Genomic DNA, 18,551 nt, shown 5'->3' with positions numbered 1-18,551 from the left:
AAAATCAGCAATATTGAACACTAATTACAGTATCTGTAACATTTATTGTTGCATGCTGCATACTTTCTCAGATCAAAAGATTTTTTTCTTTTAAAAGAAATGAATACATTTATTCAGCAAAGACAGATTCAATTTGCATTAAAGACTTGTATATTGTCACAAAAGATTTGTAATTCCAATAAATGCTGTTCTTTTGAACTTTCTATTCATCAAAGAATCCTGACAAAATCTATCACAGTTTCCACAAATATATTAAGCAGCACAACTGTGTTCAACACTGATGATAATAATAAAAATAATAATAAATGTTTCTTGAGCAGCAAATCAGCATATTAGAATGACTTGTGAAGGAGTAATGATGCTAAAAATTCAGCTTTGCATCACAGGAATATTTTACATTTTAAAATAGATGAAAATAGAAAACGGTTACATAAAAATAGTTATTTTAAATAGTAAAAATACTGGTTAAATTTTGTAGGCGTGCAATTCCTATCATATGCTACTATTTAAAAATGTTGGGTAGTACAGTAGTGATCAATGCACATAATGCAGCGAAAAGCATTCCATTATGAACAAGCAATTTGTTGCAATGAAGCAGCATCTTAAAGGCAGGGTAGGCAATTACGACGCAGCTAGCAATAGCAAGCTAGCTTTGAAAGCCAGAGACCCCACCCTCCCCAGAACAACAAAAAGTGCTTATGAAAAAAATTGTCCACCCTACCTTTAACAAGAGCTGTGAGAGATTTTTGCATTAAAAATCCAAATCAACGTCTATATCAATAATGTAAAACATTCACTGCATATATCAGGTCTCTCTCTCCATCTTCATGACAGAGCGTCAGAGCGTTGTACACACATCAGAGAGCGTACACACACACACACATCCCATGAATAATCCACACTCTCTGCTCTCTTGATTTTTCTTCTATCGCTAAAGTGAGCTGCAATCAGGCGCCGGGGAACTTCTAGCCGCGTGGGTCCAAGGATTAATAATTAAAAATCCCTCAATAAGTCCAGATGCAGTTAACTCTCTGTGCCAATAGAGAGAGAGAGAGAGAGAGAGAGAGAGCGAGAGCGGGGGAGAGAGACAGTATGACATGCTTTCGTTTTTAATTCTCAGATTTAATGTAGACTTTCTGTCCCTGTTATCCTGGTTTAATTTAAAGGGTAAGCTCGCCCAAAAATTGTCATCAATTACTCACCCTTTTGTCGTTCCAAACCTGTAAGACTTTCGTTCATTTTCAAAACTCAAATGAAGATCTTTAAAATTAAATCTGAGAGATTTCTGTCCCTCCATTGACAGTATGCGCAACTACCGCTTTGACGCTTCAAAAAGTTCATAAAGATCCTGGTTACATGTGACAGGTTCATAATCTCTTCTTAAAATAACCTGCTGGTTAGGCTAATAATCAGAACCCTGTTAACTTGTACAAGTGGGCAATAAATAGTGAAATATTTAAAAATATATACAAATATTTAGCAGTTTTTTGACGATATTCAATTTAGATTTTTAAACAACCATTGTATCCAGTTCAATTCAAATTCCTGTTTTAATGCAAGTAGTAAAAATACAGTGAAAATATATTTTTTAAAATTAGCCTGTTACTAAATGAACACAAAGAATAACTTAGCACTTTTATTTATACAAACTAATATAACAATATTTTTGTTGTTGTATATATAATATAACCCAAATATTGTTGTTGTTATAATAATTATTACGTACCTTGATATTATTAATCAATTAAACATTACTAAACAAAAAAGTATTTACTTATTTTAATAAAAACTTTTTTTTATCGATTCACTGAAATGGACTGTTAGAACTGATTCATGGAAACAAATCAAACTTTCATGACTTTCATTTATATGGACAAACATAAAAATACAAAGCAATATTTTTCTACATATCAATAATTAACTAAATAAAATATGAATCAAATAAATATTAATTAACAAAAATGATATTTTTACTAAAAAATATTTAGTAAATGTCACACATTTTTGAGTGAAGATTTAAATAAACTGTCAAAGTTTTGAATCAATTCACTGAGACGGATGGTTTGAACTGATTCATGGAAATGAATCAAACTGAAATGAACCAACGCAGTTTCTGCTACTGAAGTTTAAATCAAAGAGGTTATTGAAACATAGTCTAATGAGATAGACTAATGAAAACATACCTAAATGAAATTAATCAACTAAAAGCACATTGAGATATACATCATGTCGCTTAATTTGATATCAACAGCAAAATCAGTGTTAATAAATTGTGAATGTTAGAAATATCGGCCTGTCCTGTTAGGCAGCAGCCAAAACAAGCTGTGCTTTGCCTAATGAAAAAACAATGCAAAGATTATAACTGAGAGATGCTGTTAATCATCTGTCCATTAAGCCATAATGTACAATAACATCATCTGACTGAAGTAAACAAAAGCTGCTTATCACCAGATCATCTGACTCGGGTAAACAAGCCCTGTCCGCACGCTTCCTGTGAGCTTAGCTTAAATTAGGGAGCCTTGCGCTTGGCTGGACGGAAACATCGTGCGGAAGATTTTTCAGTTAAGGGAGAAAAATCAAACTTGACGGCTTGGATTTCCCCTCAACGCTCTTCTCTGAAATACAGCTATTAACTGGTCAGCCAGAAAGATGAGACAGCGATTAACATCACTTATCTATCCTTTACTCTTCGTTTTTATACCAAGGAGGGATTTTCCAAGGGTTCATCTACTTTAAGCGCTGCTTTGGCATAAACACTTCACCCCCATCAAGCAGAAGCCGCAATCGGTTCCCACATGCATATAGACCCGTGAGACAAGCCCGTCTGAGAGGTGAGAGTCCGGTTAATGAACGAGAAGAGAGAAGAGAGTGGAACATCAGGTATTATTAACAGATCTGTCAGGGAAATGTAGAGCCGGTGTAATGAGAAAGTACTTTAGCACGGCACACGTTTCAGGAATAGCTTTCTCAGCCCAATGTCCGATCACTGAACTTCTTCAAAAAATGGAAAGCATACAAAACAGATTGAGAAAATGCACGGCAACAGTCCGGGCTTTTATCAGTTCATAGGTGCACTCCTGACATGACAGCTTTTGTTAACATTAGTTATTGCACTGTGAACTAACGTGAACATTTTTATTAACTAACATTAACAAAGACTAATAAATGCTGCAAGAATATATTGTTCATTGTTAGTTCATCAATAAGATAATAGCTCCATCTAAACTATTTTTATTTCAAATTATTTTTCCAGCTTATTGCATCATTAGCAAAATGTGAAAACTATATGCCAAACTCTACTGAATCATCCCAGTGTTATTTTAGAATTATTTATATATTTATGTACTATAATAGTATGTATTAATACTTTTACATTTTCAGTTTTCATTTTAGTCATTTGTAATGTGCTTTTGTCATTTATGTATATATATATATATATATATATATATATATATATATATATATATATATATATATATATATATATATATATATATATATATATATATATATTAGGGCTGTCAATCGATTAAAATTTTTAATCGCGATTAATCGCATGATTGCCATGAGTTAACTCGCGATTAATCGCATTTAATCGCACATCTTTTGATTTGTTCTAATTGTACCTTAAATTAATACTTTTCAAGTTTGTAATACTCTAATCAACATGGGCATGGATAATTATAGATGCTTTATGCAAATGTATGTTTATTATTGAAACCATAGTCAACAGAGCATGAAGACGAGACATTGAAGATGTTTCAAAGGTCATAGATGTTTTTCAAAGAACTTGTTCATGTCTATTAGACACGTGTAGAAAGAACAAAGAAAAAACAGGTTCCCATTCTCTTTCTTTGCACTGAGCAATTTACTAACACAAACATGTTTAGATTTTTGCATGACAGGGCAGCTCTTCTGAAAATGCTAAATGTACATTTAGCAGAATTATTACATTATAGTTTGTCTCTCTCTGTGCCTATTTTGATTTAGCTAAATTCTCCATAAAACTGTTTTCATTGGTATATTTTACTGTTTCTGTTGTCAAACAACGGAATGAATATGAAATAGTGACTGAAACGCGACCCATTAAGACATAACTAGCTCTCCCTTTCAAGATGTTAAGTTAATCTGCACAAAAATCCTGATAATCGAGCCGTCGTCTGATGAAATCAAATACACATACGATAAAGACAATATCTGTGCTCTGATTTCGGCTATACTTGTAAAATTAGAGAAGCAACATAATATCTGTGTTTAACTGAATTAAAGCGCTGCTCCTCCGCGCGAGACGCAGAGAAAGAGCGAGAGAGAGAGGCGCGCGCGCGTGCTGGGAGAGCAGTACCGGCGGTACCGGTAGATTCTCAGAAACTAAATAAGGTTTGGGCGCTTTTTTGAAGGGAAAAAATAGCCAAAGGGGTCTGCAATGTCTCTAGGTTGGCAACACGGTGTATCTCCATTTCTCCAACTAGGGGTTGGGCCACGGGTCAAACAGAAAATACGCACTGCGTTAATCGCGCGTTAAAAAAATTAGTGCCGTTAATATGATTTTCCGTTAACGCGTTATTAACGCGCTAACTTTGACAGCCCTAATATATATATATATATATATATATATATATATATATATATTTTTTTTTTTTTTTCTATTATTATTTAGCTTTATTTTTATTTCAGTTTTAGACATTTTGGTATTTCAACTTATTTTATTTTAGTTAGTTGTTGTAATGGCAACATTTCTAACTGAAAGCTGGAATACACTACACGACTTGTAAAATCGGATCCAATTTTAGAACACTAGGCATCATAAACTTGCCAACTTTGTAAATGGTCACAGAGGAAAATCTGTTACACATGTTCTGTTCATTTTATTGGAACACTGGTAGTAGGACAGCTTGGTTTCAGTAGCGATGCGTCATCATATGCCTAGATGTGTGTTCTAAAATTGGCTCATAATATCGAACATGTTTTGACATCCTCCAACTGGATGGAATCATAGGCCCTGTTTACACTAATGTGTTTTCGTTTTAACACTGCATTTTAAAATGAAAACAATACTTGTCCATAATCCCGTTTCAGAAACGATCTCACACTAAATGGCTGAAAACGCATGTCACATGATCGTTCATGAACACTGGACAGTTGCCGATTGCCCGCCTCTTGCACATGTAGGTAGCAGCAGTATTATTAAATGCAGAGTTTGACTGCACAATGGCTGCTAAAATGGACAACAAAGTCAGCAAAGCTTGCAGTTCCATCTCCATGTGATCGTTTACATGGTCGTCAAGGCTGGTCTGTTACAAAGCCGTTGAGAGAGACGGCTCTGGTCTGTTATTGTCATGTTCAGGTAGCGTAGTGTGGTAGTTAGTTTTCAAAAGTCTCCGTTTTGGTCCGTTTACACTGAAACGCAACCCCGGACTTTTCAAACTAAACCGGGGTCTGACTCTGCAGCGTTACTAAAAGTCTCCATTTTCGAGGGCTGAAAACTCTGGAGAGGTGTAGACGCCAGGCGTAACATAGCCATTTTTTAAAACAAAAACACACTAGCGTAAACAAGGCCATAGTCTGAAACTAAAAAATCTGAAAAAGACTGGTACAGACTTTCGCCACCATCTAGTTAACAAAAAACAACCCTGAATCCCCTGCTAAGTGTGTCTTTATCTGAGGAGCTGCATTCAAATGACATTTGAGTGACTTAAGACTTTAAATCACTTAAAAGGTTTAATTTTAGTACATACATTATCAAAGAAACCAAGTGTCTAATGTTAAATGCAATTTAATGTTACATCGTATAACGATGTTAAAGGCTCAGGGAAGGAGGCAGGAACCTGCAAACACTCAACGTAACTTTAAGAATAAAATAAACAAACAACAAAACGAAAGTAAAGCGGCAGCCCCTCAAGGTCGACTGCCAGTCTGCCACATAAATGAAAACAAAACACCAACGTAAAGTCCCATGCCTGGTCCTCTCTGATCCTTTACGGTCATCAGCCTTCTTTTTATGCTTCCGGAGTGACACGCAGGTGATGCTCATTAACACTCACACTCCGTTCCCACGGGTCTCTTCCCTGCCTGCTTCTCGCCACACACTGCCTGTCAGTTTCAGAACTAATCCATCTGAATGTTCTCAGCATAGAGTGTAATTACGGCATAAAGTAATTGGTCACAAAACGCTAATTTTGTACTTCAAAATCAAGCAGCAAAGATGGAGGAGTTTCTCACAGCAGCGCAGCACTCTCCCTGTACAACTGATGACCATTATACATTCAGACACTCTCTCAGAAGTGATCTCAGGGGTTGTACCTTATATCCGGGTCCGAGCTGATGAATGGCAAAGATCTGTGCGGGGTTCAGCGCCTCACTGAAGACATAGACAGCTCCGAGCTGCCCACAGAACACCCGGTTAGCATCCGCAGTCTCTGAAGAGCCCAGGAAACATTTATCATAACTCTGCAGGATGGGAGAGAGGAAGAGAAAATAATAAAGATAAAGGAAGAAAAAAAACCAGGAAGACAGACACCGAAAGTGGTTCAACGGATTGGGAGTTTTCTGAAAAGGCCCTCTGGAGCAGTTTACTTGCTATCTTCTTGCTATCATCTTGTTCTGATTAGCTTTAGCTAGTCTAGTCACAATGTACTTTAAAGGTTTGCCTTAGGGAAAGAGGGACACTATGGCTTTTCCATATCTCTTTGATCCATAGAGACAAGTGCTTATCTGAACACGTATCATTTGGACCCTTCAGGTGCAATATTTTTTAAAGCTGAGGAAAAAAAGTTGATTGCAAGTTCATGATTTTGGCAACGTCGAGACGGTCCTGTGCTTCTCGAGGCTGTGCACCGGAAAAATGAGAACGGTGGGAAAGATGCTCGCAGCACAAACACTTACATCATTGGTGTTGACGTGCCACGCCATGTCGCCGTAGGAAACCAGCTGGCCATTGACATAGCAACGGATTTCACTATTCCTCCAACGGTTGTAGATGTGGACTATGCTGATCATGTACCACTGCAGGAGAGGACAGGAAGTAGAAATAGGTATTCGATATTCACACAGCAAAGCACGAAAGGTCATTTACTTAAAATTCTTAAAGGTACAGTAGCAAACATAGTGTTCTTTATACAAGAACATTTCCACCACAGAACAAGAAAACTTAATAAAAAGGTAATAGAGTCAAACAAAAAAAGTGTTCATGAAGAGTTATAAGCAATGAAATTAGCCAATCAGCAATGAGGTGATTCATAACATTTTGAACTTTGATTTGAAGTAAAATAGTTATTGAAAATCCAACAAAAATACAAGATTGTGTACTTAACAGCTTTACTGAGGGAAATAACTACAATCCCATAAAGCATTGCAAACAGCAGAATCAAATTGATGGATTACAAATGTTACATTTATATATAAAAACAATATATACAAAGTTTTTTGAGAGTGCAGAGAGATCGACATGATTACGCCGTTCGCAGTGCTTCATGGGGATGGGCGGATCTAAAGAGCTATTTTGGTGTGTGTTGCTTTTTTTGACTCTGATTAGTGTAATTCTCTATGGAAGCTTGTTTCCGCCACTGAATAAAACATTTTAAAAGATAATTGCGACTTTTTATCTCACAATTGCGAGTTTACATCTCGCAATTCTGACTTTATTTCTCAGAATTGCGAGATATAAAGTCAGAATTGCGTGAAATAAAGTCAGAATTCTGAGATATAAAGTCAGAATTGCGTCTTATAAAGTCAGAATTCTGACTTTTTTTCTCGCAATTGCGACTTTATATCACACAATTCTGACTTTATATCTCAGAATTCTGACTTTATATCACGCAATTCTGACTTTGTAACACATAATTGCAAGTTTATATCTCGCAATTCTGACATTTTTTCTCAGAATTGTGAGATATAAAAAGGGGGAAAAAAAAGACGGACTTTTTTTTTTTTTTACCTTAGAATAGTTTATATCTCACAATTCTGACTTTATAACACGCAATTGCGACTTTATATCATGCAATTCTGACTTTATATCTCCCAATTGCGTGATATAAAGTCAGAATTCTGAGATATAAAGTCAGACTTGCATGATATAAAGTCGCAATTGCGAGAAAAAAAGTCAGAATTCTGACTTTATAACACGCAATTGTGACTTTATTTCACGCAATTCTGACTTTATATCTCGCAATTCTGACTTTAAAACACGCAATTGCGACTTTATTTCACGCAATTCTGACTTTATATCTCGCAATTCTGAGAAATAAAGTCAGAATTGCGAGATGTAAACTCGCAATTGTGAGATAAAAAGTCGCAATTATCTTTTTTTTATTTTTATTTTGTGGCGGAAACAAGCTTCCATACTGTACTGCATCATGGGTAATGCAGTTTCTCACCAGGAATTCCACTGTTAAAAATTATTTTTAAAAAAGAACACCTTGTCTACACAAGAGGTGAGCGACTTGCGATTAGTGTATTGCGACTTTTCTGTCACAATTCTGACTTTTAGAGTTTATATCTGGCAATTTTGAGTTAACAATTGCAATTGTTTTGCACACAATTCTCACTTTATTTCTCACAGTTTTGAGTTTATATCACATTTGAGGGGTGCGTAATTTTGTGGATGAAAGGATCAGTCTATATCATGAAATGCTTATTTCAGTATTTAATAATGCTGAACCATTCCTTCAAGCTTTGGACCAACAAAATTCAGTGGAAATGACCCGGCCCCAAAATGAATATGTTCAAACAGATCAAGCACATAAAACGTCATCTCATTACATGCTTCTAAACTGAGAGCTAAATTTACTAAAACAGAATCATTCTGTTTGATTGCAGCAATGCTAAAAGCTGTTTTGGCATATGAATTAAAGATCAGAGCCCTGATGTTTGAAAGCTCTCCAGCGAGGAATACAACAGCACGGATCACGTAAAAGTGTCAACCATGTGTCGTAATTCAAATAAATAACTGTGGCTCGTCACAGATCAGGAGATTTAGATAATGAAAACTTCCTCAAAAGACCTAATTTCCCAAATATCCTCTCCACCTTCCGAGCATGTTATTAAAACGTAAGGCGATATTAGCTGGGGTGACGGGGGGGGAGGATAAGCCAAAATCTGCTAGACTGAAAATCCATCCCATAACTGAGATTTCATAGCTTTTAATGCCAGTTAAGATTTTACATAAATCCAAGAGAGGGCTGTCTTTGTCTAGACTAGGCTTTGAATTTTGCAAATGCACTAAATGAATCACAGCCCTAGAGTAGTCCATTGCTGAACTTTTCCTCTGACCCCTTGGTGTCTATTGACCAATAACAAGCTGTGAACAACTGTGCTATTTAAGTTCTAGACAGATCTTTTAGCTCAGTTCAATTCAATTACATTTAGTTTTTGCTCACATCTCTGATCCTCTGTGATCCCTTGTTTTGGCTCTTTTCTTCCCCTCTTTAATATCTAAGGAAGCTTAATATAAATCTAAGAGTGACTAACAAAGTGGTTGATTAAAATCCAGCCTTTTTGTCCCACCGCACTGTTTCAATAACAGAACAAAGTGCTGACTAATTGGGTTGGGTTGTGAAGTTCATTGTTAGGCCGAGTACACATTTTCTCACACTAGCATGTGTGTGTCTGGGCAAATGGGGTATAGCTTGCATTCTAATTGGCACACAACCCTCCCTTGCCGTCCTCCTCGGTGAACAGATAGGATGAGGTATCATATTCAAACATCCCTTGCCAAACTGATTTTCATTTGTCGTTAAACAACTCGTGCGACTGAGCCGAATTCATCCCACTGGGACAGTAAGAGGAGCCAAGTTATCAAAAACCAGATGTTGCTGTATCAGCCCGCTCTGAGTGTGAAAAAAAAAAAAAAAGAGAAAAGAAGAAAGGAGCGATAAATAGGCAGATCTTGTGTGCTAAAGGGGAAAAAGGTGCTATGGGAATCAATCCCTCTGGAATTCCCTTTGTTCCTTAAATGCAGAAGCTATCAAATCAGAAGGGCTAAAGGTATGGCTGACTCAGTGGACATCAAATTTGTGCAAAGATAAAGACAGAGAGAGAGAGAGAGAGAGAGAGAGAGAGAGAGAGAGAGAGAGAGAGAGAGAGAGAGAGAGAGAGAGAGAGAGAGAGAGAGAGAGAGAGAGAGAGAGAGAGAGAGAGAGAGAGAGAGAGAGAGAGAGAGAGAGAGAGAGAGAGAGAGAGAGAGAGAGAGAGAGAGAGAGAGAGAGAGAGAGAGAGAGAGAGAGAGTTTTATACAGCTGCTGCTGCCAAGGGGCTCATAGTTATTTGTGCTGATCACCTGATCATTCACTTCCCAGATATTCCCAGAGAAATTCAGTACAATATTTTTCATATTGAATCACCATTTTAAGAAAAAAAAATAATAATTAGAATGGAAAAAAAAATACTTTTGGTTGTTGTTTGGATGGAGGCAGATTTGAATGTGGGCTTGCAGTTGATTACTCCACTTATGAAAAATAGTAATAGTTATGTCACCAAAGAAAGAAAAGACCATACATTTGTACTGTAGTCTAGTTATGTCTACTTATGTGTGTAGACAGGGCAAAACTCACCTTCCTGGGCTGGAAGTCGTACTTCACACAGTGTTGAAAGCCTTTCCCCTTCGACTTCAATGATGTCACAATTAAACAGTTCCCCACAAAGTGCGCTGAGTAGCCAATCCCTTTACTGGTTCGAAAACTAGGGGACAAAGAAAAGAGGAAAAAAGTGATTTTATGAGTAAACACAATGCTTGAAAAAAACAATGCTTGATGCTTAAAAATAAATAAAAATAATGGCAATATGAAACAATATTTCAACATTTTTAAAGGCAACTTGCCCCCTCCACAGGGTTTCACAACATTCTCACTGCCTCAAACAACTCAAAAACCTCATTATTCAGTCCATGCTACAGAATAATCTGATTTCAACCCTTTTTCCCGAAAAAAATGAATTGCACTTTTATAGTCAGACATGGAAACTCATTGAAAATATGGAGGGAGGATGTCAGGCTTTATTCTTGGAGGGAAAACAAACATGGCTGACTGAGTCATTGGCAGCAGTGATTGCTGGGAGCGCTGGCTGCTGTCGATAAGGTGACTGGCTATCAGTCGGTGCCGTTTCTCTCGCTCCGCACCTGCACGGCTACATAATTCTATGCTGAGCTCACCACGGTAACATAGAAACAGGATTACATGCTGATTTAACTGAGGTCAGTGGCCCTCAGACTTCTGAAGTGGTAATCTATACCTTCAATGTATCCGCCTCAATACAGTGCAACCGCTGCTGCCCCAACATGGAGGATATACAGGACATCATTCGCTGTTACAAATATTAAAAAAGACCACCTGGTGGTAATGCTGTTGCCATGGTGATGTTGAAGAACCATTCAAAATCGACATTATCGCCTGAGGTGCACTGCTAATGCTAAGAGGACTGGACAAGATATATGTATACTGTATGTGTCTGTGTGTGTGTACATGACATATTACACCGTGTCATTATTTATTTAACAAAAATAAAGCCAAAATGGAGAAGCCATGGGTGACAAACTAAGTACACCTTATGATTCAATTGCTTGTAGAATCCCCTTTAGCAGCAATAAGTTGAAGGAATCATTTTCTGTATGACTTTATCAGTCTCTTACATCATTCTGGAGGAATTTTGGCCTGCTCTTCTTTACGTTGCTTTAGTTCTTTGAGGTTTGTGGGCATTTGTTTATACACAGCTCTCTTAAGGTCCCGCCACAATAGTTCAGTTGGGTTGAGGTCTGGACTTTGACTGGGCCATTGCAACACTTTAATTCTTTTCTTTTTCAGCCATTCTGTTGTGTGCTTGGGATCATTGTCCTGTTGCATTGCACGGTCTGAGCGTGGGGTGAATTTACTGAGACGAAGATTGGCAACTGTCTTGAATGATTTCCACTTGAGAATAATCTTCCTCACTGTAGAATGTTGGACATCAAATTGTTTGGAAATGGCCGTATAACCCTTCTCAGATTGATGGCAGCAACAGTTGCTGCTCTAAGATCAGTGCTGATGTCTTTCCTCCCTGGCATTGTGTTAACACACACCTGAAGGCTTCAGGACCAGCAAACTGCCCAAACTTCTGCTGTTATATAGGTGATCACGCTCGCTGATGATCAGTTCATCAAACGCATTTGATTAGCAGTGCCTGACTGCTACTCACCCTCTTAATTCCTATGGAAGCAGTAAGAGTGTACTTAGTTTGTCACCCATGGCTTCTCCATTTTGGCCTGGTTTCTGTTAAATAAATAATGACACGGTGTAATATGTCATGTGTTGTTGTTCATCTGAGGTTGTATTTACCTATAGGACCAGATGATTTTTTTTATTATGAACACTGCATAACATAATTATATATGTGTGTGTAAATTCCTTTTGAAGAACTGCTGTTAGAGCCATATAGATGTTCATTTTATTTATAAGCATGTGACTTATACATTTATATACAAGTCACATTTATATATACAGTAATAATTCAGTGCTTCCTTAAGGCCAATATATTCAGTGTATTCAAGTCATAAATATACAGTATGTCTCTTTTCTTGGAATCAAAATCATGACCTTGGCACTGTTAGTGGCACGCTCTATCAGTTGAGCTACAGGAAATGATCATGTAAAATTAAATTAAATAAACTACAACTGTGTATACTACTGTAACTCATTCTGCAGCCTTCGATACAGTGCATCAACAGATCATCCTATCTGTTCTCTTGACACCAAGCATAATGGGAACTGCACTCCACAAGTACTGTAGGTCCTTCAGGGTATCTTGAAGGGGATTACCAATGCTTTTGTGCAAGAAAACATGAGTAACATTAAAACCAGACTAAAGAATAAAATGCTACAGAAGTAGAGAATATAGGCCTTTTAACTTAGCACTGACATTAAACTAAAGGTCAATACTAACAAGGATCCTCAGAGCTACTCTGCAAGGCATCTTCAGTTTACGCTACTGGTTTCTAAAAAACAACCAGAGGTTCTTAAGACATTCTCTTATGACATTTAGGAATTTTGTGAATTTCTCTAGTTTGCCCTCTGGTACGGCAGGCTTTTTTTGGTAACTGGAAAATAGGGCAGGGCTCATCACTCCTAAATTAGCAGTCTCTTCTTGTGGGCCAGCCCTGTAGAGACACTTACCACTTCAAACAGAAATGGTAATATAATATTTCCTATGCACAGATCTCCCGTTTCTACCACGCTGAGAATCTTGAGGCTCACAGGTGTTGGTCTAAGTCACTCAGAGCTTCTGCAGTCTTGCCATTTACATTATAATGACAGACGACTGGTCAGCATTAAGCCATACTAGTACCTCTGCTCTTCCTTAATGTATCATACACATCATACTCACCAGTATAAGTATGGTTTATCCTTGTCTACATTGATATTATTGAGTGGGTCCATTCGGAACCAAGTGTTGAGAGTGAATCCGTTCTGGTAAGGCCACTTAGCAATGGGCGGCAAAGCAATGGCCTGCCGGGGGGCAAAACACAAGGGAATTAGAAGCTGCATACTTGCACAATTAAAACAGCATTTGCAGAACAAGCTGGCATATAATCAACTGACCATTTTGTACAAATTTGACCTTGGTAAAATGGTATTTAATACATAAAATTACATACAATTTGCACTCTAATAACAGCATCTGTGGTGTAGTGTTCATTACCACAGACAATATTTTCAGATAATTTGAGATTTCTCAGTTTGTACGAAACAAAGAAAAACATTTACACACTTTACAGTGGAAGTCTGTAGTTGGAAATGTGAAGCTTCTATTTGTAACATGAATATGATTCAATAAAAATAATTTTAATATATAATAATATATCAATATAGTATAATTATTTAACATTTACATAATTTAAATGTACAAATATATAATTTAAATACCGTTCAAAAAGTTGGGGTCGGCAAGATTTTAAATGTTTTTTTTAAAGAATTCTTACCAAGGCTGGATTTATTTGATTAAAATACAGTAAAAACAGTAACATTGTGAAATTTTGTTATATAAAATGTAATGTATTCCTGTGATGGCAAAGCTGAATTTTAAGTATCATTACTCCAGTCTTCAGTGTCACATGATCCTACAGAAATCCATTATGTTGATTTGGCGATAAAAAAATAAATAAATCGTATTATTATCAATGTTGAAAACCGTGTTGAACTTTTTTTTTTTTTTTCAGGATTCTTTGATGAATAGAAAGTTCAAAAGAACAGTATTTATTTGAAATATAAAACTTTTGTAACATTATAAATGTCATTACTGTCACTTTTGATCAAATAATGGATCCTTGCTGAAAAAATGTATCAATTTAATTCAGGAAAATCTTACTGATTTTGTACAGTAGTGTAAAGAAGCGTATACATATAGTAAAGTATAGTCTCTGCATATTAACCTGGGAAAGGAATATTCCCTAAGAAATAAACAGCATGATAAGTTATTATTGTTGTTGTTTCTGTAGTTGGTGTTTTATAATCATAACACAGTAGTCTCATGCTAACACTTATAATGTCTGGAATGATTCTACAGAAGCTTTATTGTAAAAGGAGTGGGAGAGTCTCACCGCCGCACTGCGTCCTGGGAAGTTGAAGAAGGTGTCAGGGCCGTGCCGCTGAGGCATCTGATTCAGCACTGAGAGGAGCTTAATGGCGTGTCTTGGCTAAGGGAAACAGGACACAAGAAGGAAGAGAACAATTAAGAGAACATTGTAATTAGTGAGAGAGAGAGAGAGTGATGAAAGGAAATTATAATGAGAGAAGACTTTGACAACGGAGGAAAAGATGTATATGTTCATGACAGTCAAAAATAAATAAAATAATTAATGGTAACCATCATGAACGAGTAAACGACCCCCCAAAAAACACCTCTAATTCAGCCAATCAATAGCCTGTCCATCAGTCTTAACCACGGCAGCACAGCTGAAATCGATTTGTAGGCAACCTCAAACAGATGTGTCCGTGGAGAGGACCGGCGGACAGGAGATTGTTGGCTGGGCTTGGAAGTCTCTAAAGGGAGCTGGCTAATGATCTGCACATATCAGATTTTTATGAGTTTTAAGAACATATTTTAACATTCATAGTTTGATTCCCAATCTTCATCCCAATCTTTACGGTCACAAGTTATTAACCCTATAACAAATAAAATTTATAGCAGCCATTTTTTTCATGAATCATTAATAATTAAAGGCCCGCTGAAGTGCCTTGGAACGCGCAGTTTTGTATGATACGTTGATGTATTGAATGGCTCCTCCCTCTTTTCAAATAGCCAATAGGGTTTAGTTTACCTCACAGACTGCAAGTCGTACTTGACAGCACCATGGAAGCGAATCAGAGCGCTGATGATACGTTGGATTCAATAGTAGATGTGTGAATAAATTCTAGCCATTTCATTCTCAACCAACGTACAGTTGGAAAACAGAATAAAACTTGAGCGTTTGAGCAACCGAACACACATCTCCAACCCATATTGCTCAGTGACGTGTCAGAGGTATTTATAGCATAGGGAGCGGGACGCTTTCGATTCTAGAAAGCATTTGATTGGACAGAAGATGCGATTTTTAGATCCTAAAAATCCGTGATCCATTTTAGCGACTAAGTTTTGAATGCTTAAATCTCCTAAATGCAAATCTTGTCATTGTTTTGGAACACACCATCTTATTCATAACCTTAAGGCTAACATATAACTAAAAAAGCTAAAAAAAAAAACTTACATTTTGATTTCAGGGGACCTTTAACCAATGAAAAGTTTAAAAAGAGCTTTTGACTAAACCTCATATCCCTATAGGATCTTCATAATGTCTGTCAAACCTCATAACTCCAACCGCCTCTATCGTGAATGAAGAAGTCCAGAACATTAGAAGTTAATTGCTTTCAGTGGCCACTGAAACTGAACGGCATCCAGTCAGTGTAAAAGGGGCAAGAAAACTCACCCACATGCCTCCGTCCCCCCTCAGCATGCTGAATAACAGCTTCAGTTCCTTCACTGTGATACTATAGCTGGCCAAAACCCCCAGCATGTCCACTAGGAGATCTGAGAAAGACAGAAAGAAGAGAATGAAATGACTCAGCATTATCGGTACACAGAATTGCAGACTCATGAGGATGATGTCACCCGGGGGCAAGAAGCCAATCGTGATCTTTCTGCTGGAACATTATCTACAGCAAGTTCTCTTGAGGCTCCTTTAGTCATCAGATCGTGGCTCTCAACGGCATGGAAACCCAAGTCTATTCATTCACATATCGGCTGTTATGGCTCGGTGTCAAACCGTCTGCTGATGTAATTTGCGAAACATCTGCGTTATGAATTTAGAAGCTCTTTAAAACGTTGCGCGAGACATGAAATAATCTAATTTCGAGAAAAATAACAACCCCTTAGCAGTGATGTTTGTCGTGGCTTAATATCATTGTAATTTGATTTTCAAAATAACCCAGTTACACGCCATTCACTCAAAGGCCACAAATTTGGTCAAAAATGGACAGAAGCTGGAAGCGTATAAGAACTAATTGTCTGATTAGCGGTGGAATTTTCTAACACGCGGATCTGTCTAAAGAACAGTTAGAGAGAAGCTTTCTCCCAAATGTGTTCACAGAGCCAATTTTACACATTACCCCTGCAATAAACGACGGCCATGGTCCACTGATCGTAATTACACAGAAATATTGGACACAGAATGCACAATGAGGGGTTTAGCGAGACAGTGGAACCTGTTTTTCTGAAACGTAACGGAGCCAAATCATAGAGGATTGGAACATATGGACAAGCATGTGATACAACAAAGATTATCACAGACGTTACTGATTCTTTTCTCTTCGGTGAATTGGATTTTCATTTGACTGAAGTTTTCGAACCGAAGGCACTGGTGTAAACGATAGATATGTTCAGAACCAAAGCGCCTTGAAATCAGAGGGCCCACGACAAAGAAGAGGCGTATTTACCACAAAAAGGTGAGTACATAGATGTGACATAAACAGTATTAAACAGGAATAAGAATTGTGGGGAACAATACACTTAAAATCACTCCACACTTAAAAGATAACTGTTGATTATGATCCCAATATTTATGTTTCATTTTCTCTTTATGTATAACTGTTTATTTGAATGTACAAGCCAGACATTAACTTTGAACTTTTCATGTCAAGTTTGGATCCTGCCCTCTACGCTTTCCTTCAGTGCTCACCAGCAATCATGTCGTCGACGGAGCTCATCTTCTGCAGCACCTGCTGGATGAGCCCCACCTCTGTGCTGGTCTGTAGGTTGCGAACGCTCTTCCGCAGGATCGCTGTGAACATGCTCCAGATCTCCGCCTGGCAGGTGACGTCACAGTGCTCCAGCAGCTCCACCATGCAGGCGATGCTTTCGGCATCCTGGATGATGAAGTTCATCTCCAGGTCAAACTCTCCACCCACCAGCTGAGAAAGAGAGAGAGAGAGAGGGAGAGCCAGGGTTATTCTCAAATGAAATTACTGAGGATATGCTCATTGTATATTTTCCACCATAATGATGACGAAAAATGCACATCATGGTGATAATTTTACTGTAAACTCTTTTCATGCCGTTGATTTTCTCTCATTTAAAAACTCATTTATACAAGTTTTTCCAGCAATCGACCATGTTTTCACTGTTACAGTAGGGGGCGCTATTACAGATTTTTTTTTAAATAGTACATAATCTCTGGATCCAAAACGATCTGCGTGAATCAGGAGTGGATAAGTAAGCTAAAGTGATCATCAAACATTCAACAATATATAAATCAAAACGTGAAAAAATGTCGAACCCAGGAAGAGGTACAGCAAACGTTGATGGAATAGTTGATGTACGCGATCTATACCAGAGACAATTTATATGAGACATGCCACTTCCTCAATCCTCAATACAACTATATAAGGAAAACCCGTAACGGCAAAGATGGCGGTTGTATGCACATGTCCCGCCCCTCCCGCTGGAAAGCCAATCATCTGCTTTTAACAGTCAGCAGCTGACCACTAAGGAGCGAATGTACAGTGACGTGACATAACTGCCATATTCAACCTGTGCTTTCGCGCTGTGGTTGGCGCTGAGCCAAAGACGGACGCGCTCAGCGCTTGTCATCTCTATCACAACTGTTCAGTGTTTTAACCACATAATGTTTATTTTAGGTTTCAGACATTTAAATACATATAATTGTTTAAGTGCTTGGCACAACACCGGCATTCTGGATAGAGACGTGAATGAAGTTGGTGTCGTGAACGTGAACCCTTGCGCATGCGTAGTAAAGGTATAACCTGTGGGGAAAAAAGGCATTTTAAACCTTATTTTGGGGCAAAGTCATCAAACTTTTTCAGCGATTTTTATCATATTTTACTGCTGTTTCTATACATGCAGTTTTTATGTCCCAGTGACCAGTGAAAGTAAAGTTCTGACTCTCTGCCCATTCATTTAGATAGGAGCCTGGTCTTGTTAGTCCGAAATAGCTGCCCGGAGGCGTTGCCAAGATGGCGGCCGAGTGGCACGACTTGCCTAAAAGGACTTTGTCTATACTCAATCTATGTTTTGATTATCATTGCAAATCCTATCCG

General features: G+C 37.6%; 1 protein-coding gene across 8 annotated transcripts in view; it reads right to left on the bottom strand.

Moving 5' to 3' along the window:
• nbeaa (neurobeachin a) overlaps positions 1-18,551 on the bottom strand; it is a 132,909-nt gene that overhangs the window by 58,846 nt on the left and 55,512 nt on the right. For all 8 annotated transcript variants that reach the window (XM_081354542.1, XM_081354536.1, XM_081354537.1 and 5 more), the window contains exons 2-8: positions 17,174-17,405; positions 15,926-16,026; positions 14,561-14,656; positions 13,348-13,469; positions 10,548-10,674; positions 6,883-7,002; positions 6,301-6,447 (exon numbers count right to left, since the gene is read on the bottom strand). In XM_081354542.1, the coding sequence (XP_081210668.1) occupies positions 6,301-6,447; positions 6,883-7,002; positions 10,548-10,674; positions 13,348-13,469; positions 14,561-14,656; positions 15,926-16,026; positions 17,174-17,405 (945 nt within the window). The remainder of the gene's footprint in view (positions 1-6,300; positions 6,448-6,882; positions 7,003-10,547; positions 10,675-13,347; positions 13,470-14,560; positions 14,657-15,925; positions 16,027-17,173; positions 17,406-18,551) is intronic.

This window comes from Scardinius erythrophthalmus (assembly GCF_964197995.2).
Source record: "Scardinius erythrophthalmus genome assembly, chromosome: 23".
NCBI classification, from domain to species: domain Eukaryota; kingdom Metazoa; phylum Chordata; class Actinopteri; order Cypriniformes; family Leuciscidae; genus Scardinius; species Scardinius erythrophthalmus.
The sequence above is the reverse complement of the archived record's forward strand: the minus strand, read 5'-3'. Positions and strand labels throughout refer to the sequence as shown.